Source organism: Syngnathus leptorhynchus, chromosome 2, assembly GCF_054491065.1.
Source record: "Syngnathus leptorhynchus isolate UIUO chromosome 2, UIUO_Slep, whole genome shotgun sequence".
Classification (NCBI taxonomy): Eukaryota; Metazoa; Chordata; class Actinopteri; order Syngnathiformes; family Syngnathidae; genus Syngnathus; species Syngnathus leptorhynchus.
In genome coordinates, this window is record NC_141196.1 from 10,766,815 (window position 1) to 10,784,278 (window position 17,464).

General features: G+C 40.8%; 1 protein-coding gene across 7 annotated transcripts in view; it reads right to left on the reverse strand.

Moving 5' to 3' along the window:
- rapgef2b (Rap guanine nucleotide exchange factor 2b) overlaps positions 1–17,464 on the reverse strand; it is a 68,090-nt gene that overhangs the window by 29,973 nt on the left and 20,653 nt on the right. For 5 of the 7 annotated variants that reach the window (XM_085904890.1, XM_085904887.1, XM_085904892.1 and 2 more), the window contains exons 5-7: positions 14,064–14,147; positions 7,346–7,421; positions 5,757–5,924 (exon numbers count right to left, since the gene is read on the reverse strand). In XM_085904890.1, coding sequence (XP_085761016.1) covers positions 5,757–5,924; positions 7,346–7,421; positions 14,064–14,147 — 328 coding nt within the window. Of the gene's footprint in view, positions 1–5,756; positions 5,925–7,345; positions 7,422–11,588; positions 11,796–14,063; positions 14,148–17,464 lie in introns of those variants that run through there. The other 2 variants (XM_085904894.1, XM_085904893.1) reach the window with 2 other exon arrangements.

Here is a 17,464-nt window from a genome sequence, read left to right on the forward strand (position 1 = left end):
AAAAAAACACACACGCACACAAAAAAAGCCCTGTTCTTGTTCCTGTTCATTATAAAAGACAAATAATATCATTGTCTCTTCCAGTAAGAAAGCATGGCAGACAAAGCCTTGCTAGCCGACATTTGCGGATTGGGGGAAGGGGGTGCAGCTTGCTGTCCCCGTTAGCTCCCCCACCTCCACTCACCATGATGTAATGCTTCAAACCATAACAAAAAAGAGCTCAGGTGCTCAGGGGGGGTACAAGCCTAGCATATCATTATAGCGTCATCACTACAACAACAATGGAGGTGGAAGGGGGGTCACGCTGAGGGAATATCAAAACCTCCTGATGATGTGATGATCCCCTCTTGTTTTTTTCCGTTGATTAACCACCGGTTAAATGTGGAAGAGGAAGAGACAGTGATGAAAAATATGACACTTGGGTAGTCAGTTGTATGATCCCAGTCTGGCTCTCGACTGCTACCAAATTTAAACAGCGTAGTATGTGGAGACTTAACAGACGCTACATGCTAAACCTGACATAAATGTGATTTTAGGCCGATCATTGTGAAAATGTTTGATAACTCATTATCACACACAAAATTACAAGAACTTCCTGAAATTTTAGGAAAATTCATCCCTGACAGTGAATTTATGACATAAGATTTGGTAGGCATGTCTATCATGTTTAGCACATGTGCAGACGCGCACACAAATCACCATGTACAGTAATAAGTGTCTTGAAGCAGTGTTCTACCGTGCAAGTGAGTACGTTTAGTGTTATTACTTCCAAAGTTATCTTATTGGTTTATACGGAAGAAGATGAGGTGCCAAAACGGCACCTGCGTAAAAAGGACTTTTGATTTTCATGAGGTGAAGAAATCTAACGGAGACGTGGGAATCACTAATAATATTCAGACATGAATGAGCCCTGACCAAATCTCTCTCCCTACCTTTTACGTTTACAGCAGCATTTGATATACAGTAGTCTATTCCTGCTAACGAACAGAGAAACTTAATTTGACTAGAATATTTGCATCCAACTGGGGCTCATTTGGGTGAATTCTCTAAACCGGATTTATTGTGAGTTCTAGAAAGGTAGACGTAATAATATATTGGGGGGGAAAAAAAACGTGTTGATGGAGTGCTTTGACAAACCAACTGGACAAACTAACCAGAACACGAATCACACAATAACATTCTACGACCTACATCAAACACTTCTGGGCATGTCTGGCCCTCAAAAGCAAAGATTTGTGGTTATGTAACTCTCGTACACATCTAAATAGCGCTGTTAGCGCAAGAAAGACGACGTAATAATAACCAGACTGCGTCCCGTCCCCCAGGGACCACTTCATTCATCACGCTGCCATTGCCTGGAAATAATCAGCACTAGTACAGACAGCCAATGTTTTTTTTTTTTGGTTTGCCCCTTTGCAGGTTGACGGCGGGGGCAAACGCACGACCCGCCTGGTAGCATTAATCATCCACACAGGCAGGTAGTTCCGAGCCGTCGCGTTTCAGGTTAACATGTAACTAGAAGCTTCCGATTGGGGTTGCGGAACAAGGTGTGCTTAGGTCATAAAGCGGACGTCGTTTAGCTTTGCTCGGGGCGAAATGTTCTAGACTTAACTGAGACAAGGATGACTTTTAACTAGTGTGGTTAAACAATGCAATGTTTAACCAATGCAATGGGCTAAATGAAGCACAACTATTAGCCACGGCAACATGTAGCAATAGGAAACAAGTATTAATACAAACTGCAGTAGTTTGCTTCATTCTCAACTGCTCATCTATATACCTTCTCGGTACGTGTATATTTATTTTCATGACGCAAGTGACTAGTCTCACTGCATGTAAAAATTGCTGGTGTATATTTAATCCCGAACTGCATGGATACTATGTGTTACCATCTATATGTTTTTGCTACATTCGGTGCTTTTGACGAATCTTGCTGCTCTTCCCGTTCACATCTCTTCTCTATATGTAATCTAAAAGTGGCGGTGTTTTTTTTAAATTCTCAAGTGCTTATCTATAGATCGTTTCTTGATATATTGATAGTTTGATTGCCGCATACAATCCATTGCTGCTGACTATTCTTGCCCCAAGTACAATTCTCATGAGACTGCTGATAGCCCTGCTGGTGTTCATGAAATTCCCCACATAAAAATTATAGATTCTTTATTGATACCTGACACGTACAGTATTATTTTTAGCTACATTACATAAAATGCTGCTGACTATTCCTGCTGTTGTTCACTCTTGCCTGCTCATACAGTAGACATGTTGTTCTACATCCAATTCCGTGGACTGTTCATTACGCAATTCACACTCACAATAGAGTAACTCCTGGTTGAGGTACAGTTTGTCGCTATCATTCACAGTACCGCGCAATGCCTGATGTGAATACAACGACTACTTTTGTGTTTTAAAATGTTATTTCAACAGCTGTAAGACCCCAAATTATGGCTAACATACCGAACAATTGTGCCATAACAGCAGTAGCGATTGTCACCTCCTCCCTCCCCCCCCGTCCCCCAACTCGACTCAATAAATGTCATCTGACAAGCTTTTTGAAAATACATTGCAGTTAATAATAATAAATAAAAAAAAAAGCAGCTGAATGTCAACGGCAACATGAAACACACGTCAAATGTCAGGCCGGCGCGTTGGGAGACGAAATGGATGCCGAATTGCAGTAAAACCCCCTGCCCCTCATTTGCATTTTTGGCACTCATCCAAAAATATCTGTTCTATTTCTATCCTGGCTTTAATGTTTGATGGTGTGCTATAAATAAGCATAAACGTTGGTAGGGTGCATCTGCATATTTTAGCGACTTTGACACTAAAATATTGTATGCCACAGACAGTAAAGGAGACACCTTCCGTATTTTTAGTTTGGCATCACGTGACGAAAAGCACGCTTCAATCACTCTGCTTTTCACCGCCAAGCACTTCCTCCGCCGTATTTTCAAGCCGGTGCCGGCTTTTGTATGCGAGTCGTGCCCAGGTTCGTCACAAAGGACGGCGCTAAAAATAGAGCAGCGGCGGATTTGTTGTCGACCGTCTCGCAGCAGGTGTAGGCGCCAGACACCTCTATAAACGACGATGTGAGACTTGACAATGATGTTTATAAAAATCGTAATTACAGGATTATGGTCATTTAGCATTGATGCTATTGAAGAAGCTACTGATTGGGGCTGAGTTTGAAAAGGGTCATTGGAACCTGCCCAAAATGGCAGCTTCAAACTAAAATGGTAATAATAGACATTCCAAAGAACTAACTAAGTTCTGGTTGTGGGCTCATATTCAGCACAAACATTTTCACATTGAGTGTTTTCCAACATAAAAAATATCAAGCATAAAAGCATCCATTAAACAGCTGCATCAAGTTTGGATGGCCACAATTGGTAGCACGCTGTAACCACACCCACATACAGCTAGCAACACTCACAGCCTCAAGACATAAAAAACTATTTAGACGTGCCTCAATCAGCTAAACGGCGGCTATTATCTCCCCGTTTACAGGCCGCCACGAGCCATACAAGCGTATCGTCGCCATCCGTTCTCATATTCGAGCGAATGGGGCAGATCGCATAGCGGCTGAGACGAATGGGTGGACATTTTTTATTACAGTAAAAGCGGAGAGCTGGTTTATCTAGCTGGATGGAATGGAAGGTATACTGCTAGGGAACACAAACACAAACACGACACACACATGATTAATAGTGAAATGTATGGTACCTTATTGCATTCCTAGGAGCCATGAAAAGAAGAGAGAGAAGAGATGAAAGTTATCAAAACATTCCAAGCGGGCTCAAGCTTTGGAAGTAGCGTGAACACCAAACTGAATGTGAAAAGATTTGAAATTGTAGAATTTGATGACTCAATCGCACAGCAAAAGGTATGACACAAAAAGGTGAAATCAAAGGCCATCACACGAGGGTCAGAAAAGTATTGCTAAGAATTTTCCCAGGTTTTCTACATGTATAAACGTTAGCTAATGCTAACATCAAGAGGTTTAGATTTATTATTGAATAATTTTAAAATATAAATGAGTATAAAAAACAATATGTAATTAACTAATCCAAGAAATAAAAATAATTTGGCCACATAATCAAATTTTAGGATAAAATTAAAGTAAAAATAAATTTAAAAAATAAGAAAAGGTTGGTCATCAAAGACTCATCTGCCTTCATTCATTTGAGTTCAAATGCGAAACTAAATTAGAACAGTTACATAGGCATTTGTTAATGCTAATAACAAAATAAATAAAATAGATAGCACAATCTATATTTGAAATGAAAAAAATACTACATTAAAACAAAAGTAAATGTATACAAAAAAATTCATTAGTAACCAGAATATGTCTTTATATTACAGTGGCACTTTATTACGAGATTTCTAATTTGCTGTTGCATTTTTTGGGAGTGACAACATTGCAAGGTTTTAAGGATAAATTAACGAGAACATTTTCATTTTTGTGGGTGTTAAGCGTGTTGTCTAATTGCAGCTGCCTAAGACTTTCAAGCTCACGTTCCCCAACAGCAGATGAGGCGGGAACATCAGATTAGTGTACATTCAGTTTCTCCTTGTCACCATTTGGTTGCCATGGTGTCCTGCCTCCTTCCCATTGCTCTCATCCCTCGAGTGCAGCGTGCGACGAAGTGACCATGAGAAAGTTGAGTGCAGGCCTTTTTCATGACCAAAAACGCTGCTCTAAATTTAGGAAACAGGGCGCGGCCTCTCAGCCCTTTGCCGCATTCTTCCCCTTTTTGGGGAGAGTGTGTGTGTGTGGGGGGGGGGGGGGGGGAGGGGGGGGGGTGTTCATAGCGTTCCAGGAGGGATCGGGTACACGCCGGGAATGTACGGAATGCAGTGAAATTGTGCAGAACAGGAAAGGCACTATGCACAGACTGAACACTGTGAGAACGCCTCACTTCTTATTCCCAGGAAGAAAAGACTCAAAAGATTTTCACCATGCAGTACTGTACACTACAGTACAATGCAAAAAAAACTATATGTGCCCCAAATCTAAATGAACCGAGTTTACAGATGAAATAGCAACATTTCCATTAAGTTATGTGGCATTCATGTTTCAAGCATGGGCTTGTAAAGGATTGATAATGCAAAAAAACAGGTAGGAATAGTGACAAAAAAAAACCCCCACTATGATTTAAGCCGAAAAGAAACGGGCATGGATAAGGTAAGGAAAGAGATGTTTAGACTTACCCAGAAGATAACCAGGGCTGCCACAAACTACTTTTTGTTCAGTCAACTCGTCACCAATACTCGTGACTCACCTAATAGGTTCATGTGTAACATTGCACAGGCAAGCAGCTGTTCTTTTACAAACAACATTCCCTTGAATTCTTCCAAGTATGTAAATACTAAACACAGACAAGATATCACATTCAACTTTCAGTGAACTTTGGAACCCGTACAGGCATTTCTTACATGTTAGTGTTTACCATGTATAGAAATATGAGAGAGGGAGGCTCAAGCAAAAATACGCATTTGAACACAAACACACCTTAGCAGAAAAACTACAGCGAAAGCTATCAACACAAGTTGTTAAAAGACACTTCAATGAACAACACTGAGCATCTGGCAAGGAAGAGACAACTACAAGAACAACAAAAAACTACCAGGGTGAGCTGAGCTACTTCTAAAATCCTACAAAACAGCACAAACAACAACATAGCAACAGCAGCGGTGATATCCAGCACAGCAAGGGTTACAAACCAGCAGCCTATCCCCCCCCCCACTCAACTCACCGTGTGGTAGCCCCGGGCCATGGGCGGCTTCCCGGCGGGGTACGGATCCACTGTGTCGATGATGGTCTGCCGCTCGCCTTTCTGGTTGATCTTCCGAAAGCGGCGGCGGGACTGGCGGTGGGAGGCTTGTCTCTGAAAGTACTCCTCATTCTCATCCATATAGTCCACCTGGGAAACATGCAGAGAAGACAATTATGAGGGATGCCGGAGCAGGGGGTCGGGAAATGGCAGTGCCATGCCTGAACTTGTCTGTGATGGGAGAACTTATTTTTTAATCAAGCTGTTTTAAAAAAAAAAAAAAAAAAAAAAAAAAAAAAAGGTCTCAGCCCTGACGCACAACGATTTTGTGCAACCGGAGCTAACCTGTTATGAAACAAATTTCAGGTCATCTTCTATTTGCCATTGACTGATTTGGTTTTTCACTTTTTGATGACACATAGGCTGGATGAGCGCGACCTGCGCAAATTTGTACTGTTCACCGGCAGAACTGACGTGCTGTATGAACCAGAGGCAAAACTTGACTAGCGTACATTTTAGTAAACGTCAAAAACGATTACTGGAACATGATAGAACTGTAGTTAGTCACTGAAACAAATATGAACAGTCAGAAAATCAATTCAGTTTTATGAAATATTGTATCAAATATGTGAATAAAAAAGGCAGGTCGTAATTGTAGGCGTGATATTGAATGACTTTAGTGATAATGGTTGAAAGTGGAAAATTGTAAAAGCTAAAATCCAGGTTTCTACTTCATGGTAAAGAGAGAAAATTCAGAGTATAAAAGTGAGCCAGTCATTCTCTTTTCACGACTTCTATCTTCATTTTTCTTTTTTCTTTTGATTCCTCTCCGCTTCACATTCCGACAGCGACAGGGATTACACCACTGAAATCTCCCTCTTCCGCTACCATGACAACCGTCTCCGGTTGCAAATCTCGGTGCATGCAAAACGAGAAAGTGTATTTTTTTTTTTCCTCCCCTTGCTTTTGCACGTCTATTCCAAAGTTAGGGATCATCTGGATCTATTGCAATAGCATAGCATAGGCATCCTACAACAGCAATTAGAGAGGGCTGGATTGTACCTATTACAGCAAACAGCGGCAGCGAGTGTTATTCTTAGTAGGGGGAAGGGGGGCTTGGTGTTGGGGGTGCGCCGTGTGATAGCTCAGTCAACGCACAGCAATTACGGCTTGCGAAAGGGAGATTAGTGGGATCCGTTGCAATCTGACGCGCTGCCGGCCAGCTGTTATTTGGTAGCACTGCACGCCAATGCTTCGAGAGAAGCGGCTCGAGAGGCTACCATTACATAAACATGACGACAACAAGTAAGAGTACATGTTGCTCATGTAACCAAACCTAGTGGACCTATTTTGTTAACATCAAGCATTGAGTCTCGAGTGGGCCTAACGTGTATTTTTCTCAAACAGAGTTGTATGCTTTAAATACAGCATTTATTTTAAAGTTGTATGGTTTCAAATACGTAACAAGTATGTCGGTAAAGAACTTCGCCAACCACGACCAGCGGACGCATTCCAGCACGTATACCGTTAAATTTGCTTTGACCACAGACATTTCAGTCAGGGAGACTCACCACAATCATCTCTGATGGTTCCAGGACGATGCACTCACATCCACGCCTCAGACTGCCTGCCGATCGCTTGCCGAAACTGCCCACAAAAAAAAGCCCGAAATGATGAATAACGTTTCTATGACCAAGTATAGCATTTGACACTTGCTTGGCTGAAGCATCAAAAAGACTCAACTTTAAATTGGTACTTACCTTTAACATTTTAAAATATGCACATCAAAATGTATTATTGAATATAAGTGGTGGAAAAGTATTTTAGACGCACTACCAGGGCTAATAACTAGCTAGCATGAATAACATCAGTTTGCTTCCGTTCTGAAGTTGCGTCACAATGCACACAACAGCCGGGATGTACCAACTCAAGTGCTTTTACTTATTTAAGAAAGTGTAACGGTGTATCTATGGAGGGCATTCGATGGTTATTTCCACAAAAATAACTAAATAATACATTTTAGAGCTGTAATTGCAATACTGTAAATCTACAATATATTTCCTCAGTTAGCATAGCATTATACCTATGCATGTGAACAAATATTAAACGTCATTAAGCAAGAGTTAATGACTTATGACATGCTTCACCAAAGTAACGACTTGCTTGAAATCTGGTGGGGTCTCCTCATGTGTAATTTTAATCCCAGTAATTTGGAACTTGCTTGAAACTTGAAGGTTAAGACGATTTGTGCGCAATAGTTACATGCACATCTGTAAATAGTGTCTGTTTGAGGCCAAATTTCTAATCTCGCTTCTTACAGATTTGTTCCGGAATTTCTGCATCAAGACATTCAAAGAGCAGCATTGAAGTGGGGATAACCCCCCCCTAAATGGGAATGGCACCGCCACTCGCCTCTGGAAAACTCTACTGGAACGACGTCACAATTTGTACTCACAGCTCGTGAGGCGGCGAGCAAGAACGTATTAAAAGACCCCAAATATCCCAAAGAAGAGCAGCAGCAGTGGCCTAGGAAATTCTGGGGCGGTTTTGACGAAGAAGGCTGCCTTTGTTGGGACACAAGGACTTCCTTGTTTGATGCTTTTAAGACGGGTCTTCATTGAGACTGGGAGCGGGGCGTCGTCGATTAGCTGATCGCCTCGTTGGATAAACTTCGGCGACTCGATTACTGATGAACCCGAGTTGCTCCATAACTTAAATCCAGTTACAATATTTCCCAACTTATTGTAGCAAAGGCACATAATGTGGGGTGAAAATGTTATCATCTTATCACCATGACATAGTAAATGCTTGCGTGTTAGGACGTATCAGTAGCTAAGAGATTGCAAAACTTAAAACGTTGCCTTTTTGGACTGGCGTTGCCTATTTGAGAGCGCAAAAAAATGTCGTATGTTAGCATTTTAGGTATTCCAATTGAAAAGTGTCTGAATACAAGGCCAATTCATTGACTTTATGAATCAACCCAGGTTGTGATCTTGTGCTGTTAGAATGCTATCAGTTGTCATTTGAAATAGTACCTCAACACAGGCCAAGATTTAAAATCTCAACAATCTACCTCAGCAATTTTTGCACTCAGATTTTTGCTATATTGGTATGAGTTGGCCTACAAATTACTAGCATATTAGCTTTTTAGCAGTTGAGCATTTTCATAAGAAATCATATTTTCTAGTTTCTGTGGTGGGCTGAAGAGATGTAATAATTCAGGTTTATGATACCAGGTGCATTTTTTTCCGATGTACCGGGTATGTTTTGCGACGGTGCGCCAACAGATAAGAGGATGACAGTGATGAGGAAGGTGGCCAGATGCCGGTGCGGATCATAACTCTTTGAGAAGAGCGTGCAACTCTGCAAAAAGATTAAACTGTTTTTGTCACGCATCGCCAGCCAACATTCAGATGTAAAACTCTGTTAAGCCCGGCAATGCTGTGTGTTTTGCACAATGAGAGTGCGGCCTGTGACGGCACAGATGGACGTAGCAAAAATAATATCATCACATTGAGAATTTTTTTTTTTTTTTACCCCCCTCGAGAGATTGAAAATTTCTGCCTTATAAATGATGTTGCATCAATGACCTTGGCCGTCATTGCACGCAACTCTGCATCGACATTCAAATCGAGATAACTCTTAAAATAACAATTCCGTAGGAGAAGTCATAAATATCAGGAATACCAAAACAAGAAATTATGGAACATTTGGGAAACGAAGAAATGGAGTTGGTCCCTTATTTTGAATATCTCTTGCGTATCTCACATTTCAAGTCTATTTACGTTTAAATAAATATGAATAAAAACTGCTACACTATACGACCAATAGAAACATCTCCAGCCATAAACCTAACCGCAACCTCCCCCGCAACTTTAAATTCAAAAGGCCATACCTAATCTCAAATACATAACTCAAACCCGAACCCTGAGCCCTAATTGCCTAGCAACCGCAAAAGAAGATGAACTGACATATTACGGACAAATTAGGTGAACTCTGACAATTTCCCACAGCTCCCATGCTGATCTCTCATTGGACACCGGTGTCCGGCAGCACCTTGGTTGGGACTCGCTGCTCTCGGCATGCAGCACAAGAGATCGCTAATGTGTTTTCTCACTGTCATCAGACTGTATCGTTCATATTTGTAGACGAGTTCATCGCTCGATCAGGTGACCGGCACGGCACCCCTTTGGCGACCCCCTGTTATACAACGGGCCCGGGTTGTTTGGAATGTCACAGCGCATACATCAGCCGCCTTTTCAGTCTGTGAGCCCGGCGGCTCACCGCCAAAGCCTCAAATCCATTTTGCTGTCGGCGACTCGACCGGTACGCCGCCTAATCCCGGCTGGAAGAGGGCGGACGAAAAGGGAGGGAAGCGGGGAGAATTGGGGGTCTAGGCTTTAACGCAAAGCTGTTTAGTGGCGCGGTGAGCGGGTACACGAGCTTTTTTAACTCACTTGGGCCTTTAAGAAGGACAAAGATTAATCCTGTTGGTTACGAAAGATGAAGAGAAGGAGAATTAAAAACCCAGATTTGATACCACTGTAACACTGCACCCCCCCAACCTCGTTCAGGGTAGCAGCTGACCACCCAAGTGCCTTTCAGCTTTGTAAACACAATTCCTCTAGCCACGTGGAAGCAGATAGCTCACGGTTCGTACCTTCCGGAATAGACTCAGTCCCACTGGCAAGATTGTACCTCGGATGCATGACTACTTTTAGCTCCTCAAAATAGGCCAATGACCAAGCTTATCTAAGATGCTTTTGCTTTTTGTTCACTTTTTTTGGTCGAAATGTTACACATCCAAATTCATTTCAGGATTGTAGAAAATAAATTGGTCGTGACCTTAACTCAGAAAAACAACATATTTAAGCTGTGATATTAATGTTTGTTTTCCTGTATGCACATTATTTGGGACCCTATTTATTTTAGAATGGTAAAACAAAAACAAAAGGCACTTTCCTAAAATCAAGACAAACTATTAAAGGTAACACGTTGCACTTTCCTAAGCAGATGACAAAGTACTGATGATGCACGTTCCCAAAACAAAGACAAAGTATGGAGGCACCTGTCGATTTATAAAGACAAAAGGTGATTGATTTGACACTTTTTTTTTTTTTAAAACAGAACTACGTTGCATTTTCTCAAACAGAAATACGCAAGTGCTGTTGCAAGTTCCTGAAAAAACAAATTGACGTTTGGCTTTCCTAAAAACTATTTGTTGTGCATTCCTGAAAAGAAGAAAAACTAATACTGTTGCATTTTTTAGGAAGAAAACCAGCATTGTTGCACTTTTCCCAAAGACATAATGACAAAAAGAAAAGCTATTGATGTTAAGTTTTTCTGAAATTTAACTAGTAAGCTTTTTTTTTTGCATTGTTTACATTTTATTTGAGAATCTTTCATTCTTTAAAGAAGACAAAATACGGATAGTGCACTTTCCCTAATATGGACTTTGATGTTGTGATATCCGAAAAAAAGATTCATTATTGCGTATTTGTGATCTTAAACCCAAGACAGGCGCAGGCTGAGAACACCCCTGTTCATTAAAATATTGTAAAATCCATCAAAAGAGAGTTTGGAAACTTTTCTGGGTGGTATCAGTCAACTCTTGCTGCGCTTTGAATTTCCCGCAGCAAGGAACCTTGTCTTTTGACGTTAGGCTTCAAAAGCATGCTCCAATCCAGATCCAAAATAGCTCCTGCTGCGCATTCCACACCCTTGAAGACTTTACCCGCTCCTGGCTCACATTTTAACATCACAACCAAAACAAGCCCGTTTTTCCTAAGGCACTGGGAGTTAATTGCCGCTTACCCACCCGCCACCACTCTGCTGTCGGAGTGAAGCCGCCACCTGATAAGATTAGACGATCCCTCCTTCCTCTTCCTCCGGAAATATCCCGCAAGGTTAGTCCCTTAGTTAAGTCCCGCGGACATGTTCCAGGTCGGCAGATTGCGGCGTATGTCCCACTGTGCGCACCCCTTCACCACTACTGTGAGAATGAGAGTGCGTAGCTGGTAGATCAAACCCCCGCCCCCCCTCGTCCAATGGCTCGGCCCCTTTTACGCCAGCCCCCTTTACCCTTCGTAATCCGCTACGCAGCCGGCATTCCAGCATACAACTCACTTCCTGCTACAATGGAGTCAAGAGGGTGGAGTGTGTCATTTGTCATGGGGGGGTGAGGGAGAGCGGGAGGGAGAGAGGGGAGTAGGAATCCTCCCGCTATTCCGCAGAAGTTACTCATGAATACCATGTTGTAAAAACAGTCAATCAACCGGAATGATGCCTTGTGAAGTAAGAGCCTTTCCCAAGCTTTTGAAGCAACCCTCCCTTTTAAAGTTCAACTTCCCAACATTGGCGCACCCCAAAACAAAACAAAACGACCAACATCAGTAAAGCACTTCAGTAAGTAGCTAAAAATGTGTAAAATATGCTGAATACAGCTGGCCTTTTGTGTCAAAACTAAACAGTCTATGTCACACCAACATAATTGTAATCACATTAATAAATCATAGCAAAATATTTACTCTCACTTGTCACTAAGTGACTAAAAAGAATGTTCCTGACAAAAGATGCACACTCGCATATACCAACAAGTTTTGTCTGTCTGAATTTGCTGAGATGTAAATGATTAAGATCAAGCAAAGACAGAATCAAGTTTTTTTTTTATTTTTTTTTATTTTTTAAATAGCGTTTTCCTGGGTTGATGCATCGCGACTGACAAGAACCAGTGTGAACTCTGCTAACCTTTACCGCAGCAGGTCATGGCGTAACATTCTTAGTTCCCATCAGGCAGTTGATTCGCTTTCACTCATCACTTGACAGGAAGTGATGTACATATTTTCTACGAATTAAAGACCAGACCAGCGCCAGTCAGCTGATAGTGGAAATAAAAGTTAATAAATGTGGGAAGTGAAACCAGACTTAAAATAAGTGGAATTATTTTTATCACTGCTTCCTCTAAAAAAAAGAGAAAGAAGCTGGTAGAGCTTCCATTGTCAAAACTTCGTTAATATGTTTCGGAAACTTTACATATATTTATGCAAGCAGTAACTACCTAGGTACGCTGTAACTCTGTTAATGATGTCATACAAAGCGTAAAAAAGTGCAGCTACCAGCTAGCTTTGACAAAAAAAGGACAAACTACTGCAACGATGTCGTACGTATATAAATAAATTAATGCAGGGTGTGGCTCTTTAAAAAAAAAAAAAAAAGACATACGACTGATGTTCTACACTCTCCCAAAAAAAAGACAAATTACTGATTGTACACATTCTTAAAAAGGACAACATTTTGATACCGCACAATCTGAAAAAGATCAACCGTTGATGTTAGATCCGAATGTGTGTCAGCCACTCGTCAGGCTCGGCTTATCTGGGTTACGTTTGATGTTACACCGGCCTCTGGGATAAACAAACTTTTTCGCTTAACGAGTCAACCATTGTCAGATGGCTCCGCTGAGAAGCGCCGATAGAAGGCGAATGAAGAAGCCGACGCCACTATGCCGTTAAAATCTCCAGGAAGATATCTTCTCGCTGGACTCCTATAAGTTTTCTCATGTCAAAAAACGAATTCAGCCCTGAGGCGTTGTCGCGTTCCCTTGTCGAGTCATACAGACTTTTTCCAGAACTATCAGAGGTGGGGGATTTCATTTATGTGAGCAATTTGGGTTCAAATTGAAAAAGGCATAATAGTCTTTTCTTTTCTTCTTACCCTAGTTATTATTAAAACTTGATTTTGACTTGGTTGAATCAAGCACAAACTGCTGCCTCACTGTAAAAAAACGATAGCTTTTTACAGACATTTGAATCGCACAGCCATTCGTTATAATTAACATTTGACTTGATGCCAAGTTTAGTGGAAGTGACAAAACTGTGATGACTTCACCCCCTGTAAGAATGAGCAGCTAAAAAAAAGTATGAATAGTAAAATGAATAGTGTGCAATAAATTCTAATAATACCTGCATCACGCTTACAAGCATTTTCAAAGTTAAAAGGTTAACATTAACAGTTTTTTGGGCTTTCAAACGCCTCCCCAGCTTCATCTGAACGACCGGTGAGCAACTCCCACCCTCTCGCGGCACCACGACCCGGCAGCCCGAATGCTCTTTTGTGTGTTACGCAATGCACAAAAAAGATCGCCCACATTGGTCGGTTTGAGCAACAAAGACAGCTCTTTTCCCCCCCCCCCCCAACAATGCTACGGGTCTAATCAGAAGAGTCAATCACTTTAAAATAAACCCTCAATGATGCCCCGACACAAACAAAAGAAAATGGTGGACAACCTACCTGCTTCTGGGCAGGAACATGGATTCCTTGATGAACACAGAACCTGACAAAAGGATATACCAGCAGCTTCCAATGTCATCAGGGCTGCAAGGAGAGATTAGAAAATAATAAAATTAATAGAGGATTAGTGCTAATTCCGACATAAAGGATCAAATATATACATATTAACTTGCATCAAATAGAATAAATGAAATCCAAGGCAATGTTTGATTAAAAAAAAAAAGCGGGCAGGGGAATACTGAATAGAAAAGAGTAGTGGAAGACAAAGTGTAAACCACCAGCAAGACGGGCAACCTTTTTAACCATCTTAAGTTCAACTAGAGTGTGCTTCACAATGAAGACGTTTGCTGGAATTTTGTCAACAGTCTTATTTTTTTTAATTTTATTTTCTATTTAAAAATAAATGACCATTTGTGGTTTCACTTTTAGGAGCACTGATTGATTGATTGATTGATTGATTGATTGATTGATTGATTGATTGATTGATTGATTGATTGATTGATTTTGGCATGTAACAAGTCACACTTCATCACGGTTTTCCTTGTATGCACCAAACAAACAGAAGTTGCCGGAATGGGAAACGGGATAAAGCAAACTTGCTCATCGTTTCAACCAAGGATTTTGTTTCCAAGACACAATATCATCGTAGCATCATAATTTAGGACTGACAAATCGTCGCTGATTAGTATCATCCTCTTTGTTTTCTACAATTGATTTCATGTTCTGTGTTGGTTTGAAACAACACCTCTGAGACACTAAGCTAGCAAGTAACTATAATGATAACTAGAAAGGGTTTGAATTTGTAAATAAGAAGCTGTAAACGGTGTCAAAAAGTGCAGACGGGAGAACTGTGAATGAACCGGCAAGCGCGCCGCCATTCGCCCACATCTATTACAGCGCCCGAGGAGGCGAGGAAGCACAGACGGGAGTAAACTCGTGGTGACCCGGCGTGGTGACGCCAACGCCGTCGCTGTTGGCTGGCATATCCTTTTGCAGATAATTGCCAAACAAATGCGCACGCACTCTCCCGGCGGGAACATTTTGACAAGTTAATCTCCAGACTTTTCCAGTTCAAAAGCGGCTCCTGCGGTGAACAACTACATTAGTATTATTAGGGAGACACCCAATAAGCAACTTGAACTATGGAAGAGTGTGTGCAGAGTCTGATAAGGAATTTGCATGAGAAAGATTTCTTTGCACCGTTTACAAAGCCCCATTGCATCCACCACAAATCAAAACAATGGGAAACTTTGCAGAACTACGCTGTGAAAGTCGTTAAGGGAAAAACATATAGGAAAACAGACAAATATACAATTTTGAACGTTAGTCAAAATTACAAATACGTTAACATTGAAAAATAATAAAAATTACATCAATAGAAACAAAACAAACATTTAAATAACTGGCAATTATCGCAAATATCACAAAAATATTAGAAAATACCAAAAATGTACTAAAAACACAACAATTAATATAAACATACGAGTAAAAAAATAAAATGAACAAATTATAGGGGGGGGGGGGGAAGGGAGGAAAAAATACAAATACTTTGGGGGGGAAGGAAACAAATTCACACAAAAAACGCTGAAGCAATGTATTTTGGAAAAATGCAAAATGACATACAAAAAGCGGGAAAATATGAAAAATACAAGGACTTAAAATACACAAGCAGAAAACATTTTTAACATACACATATGTTTTCCTCCAAAATTGATGAACAAACACATTTGATATTTTTATATAAATAGTACGGAAAAAAAATCTATATATCAGATGAAAATGACAAATACCTCTGATTGTTTTTTTGTTTTTTTTGTTTTTTTAAGAAACAACAATTTGGAGAAAAAACAAGAAGAACTGCCGGTCGGAAAAGTTGCCTTGGCAACAGTCTGCCATCAACGCTGTAATGGGATGCCGCCTGTGAAGAAGTGTGTCTCGCGATGGTGGTACAGACACTTTTGTGAAGTTTGCTAACAAAGAAATTGTAGTGAGCGAACAAGCTGACAGCTTGACTGATTTGGGCCACGTGTACGGGAAGAGGCGGCCAATGCGGGGTGTCGGACGGGGGTGCTCGGTTTTCTTTTAACTGACTCGATCATTTTTGCTTTTTTTCAAGAATAATGTCAGTTTGTTGTTTAGGAATGACATGAGTAGTTCTATTCGGGATAGTATGACAACAATAGTTTTTTTTTTTGGTAAACACGCAGTATCAATTGTATTTCTTTTTACAAAATTGCAACGTTAGTACTTTGTCTTTTCAGGAAAGTGCTATATCAGTATTTATATTTGGACACTACACAGCACTTCATGACTAAATTAGTTTTTACTTTATTTGACTTATGTAGCTCTATTGCACCGCGGTTAACTTTGCACTACCTGTGACAGTTTAAAATGATAAAACAGGAACAGTTAATAACAGTTAAAAGTTTGATTATTTACAATAACAATAAAAAAATCTGTGCTCAAAAGTGAACAAGAGGTTTCTTCATTTTGGACTGAAGCAGCCATTTTGAACTCCTACTTTAATGGGTGCCTACTTGAGAAATTGGCCAAATGAGCTAAAAAGGAAAGCCAGTATCTGAGACTGGCTTAAAATTGCCAAGTTTTTTTTGTTTTTTTTTTGGCCTATGCTGCCTCGTGTGGACGAAGCACACATCAAAGTTTGATGATCATTTTGAGGATTTAAACGAACCCAGACACTTGTTTGATTGGTTGACACAAAATTGGGCGGACATGGCAACATACACATGAAAAAGACTCAAGGACCCAAGACTGAAATCGGTCATTTTGGTTTAACAGAGCCATTTTGCGAGACTTCCGGTGCTTGTACTTTGAAGAACACCAACAAGGGAATTCGTCCAAATGAGTTACAATTAAGTATCCAAGACAGATGGGCCAGGCTGGATTGTGATAAATGATTTTATTTCTCATTCTATTCTCAGAGCACAGTTCCCCCCCCCCCCCCCCAAAAAAGCTGGAGAATAAAAGCTGTTTGGACTGACAAGATGGAGAGACGTTTGACAGGAGTGTTGCAGCGCAGCGTCCGATGCGAACCAAAAGCTAAAAATATAACAAGAAAAAGTTTGTTTTCGACGCTTTCGCCATGAAAGGCGCATGGGGGGAAGAGTCTCGGCGTGGCAACGTTGTTGTCAAACTAACTTTTGAGTGTTCCGACAGCATCCACAAGAAGAAAAGTCTATCCAGTAATGTTTGTTTGGAAGCACTTTTGAATGCGCTGCAGGAACTTTTCCCCTCTTGCATTTGCATCTTAAGGAGAAACAAAGTGACGGCAGCTAGATTAGGCCTAGATTACTATTTTTTTGTCGTTGCTGCTCTAGAAATGCACCAAACTACACTTGAAAAATAACAAAGACGACAAGCAATGGCTGCCGGCTAGTGTA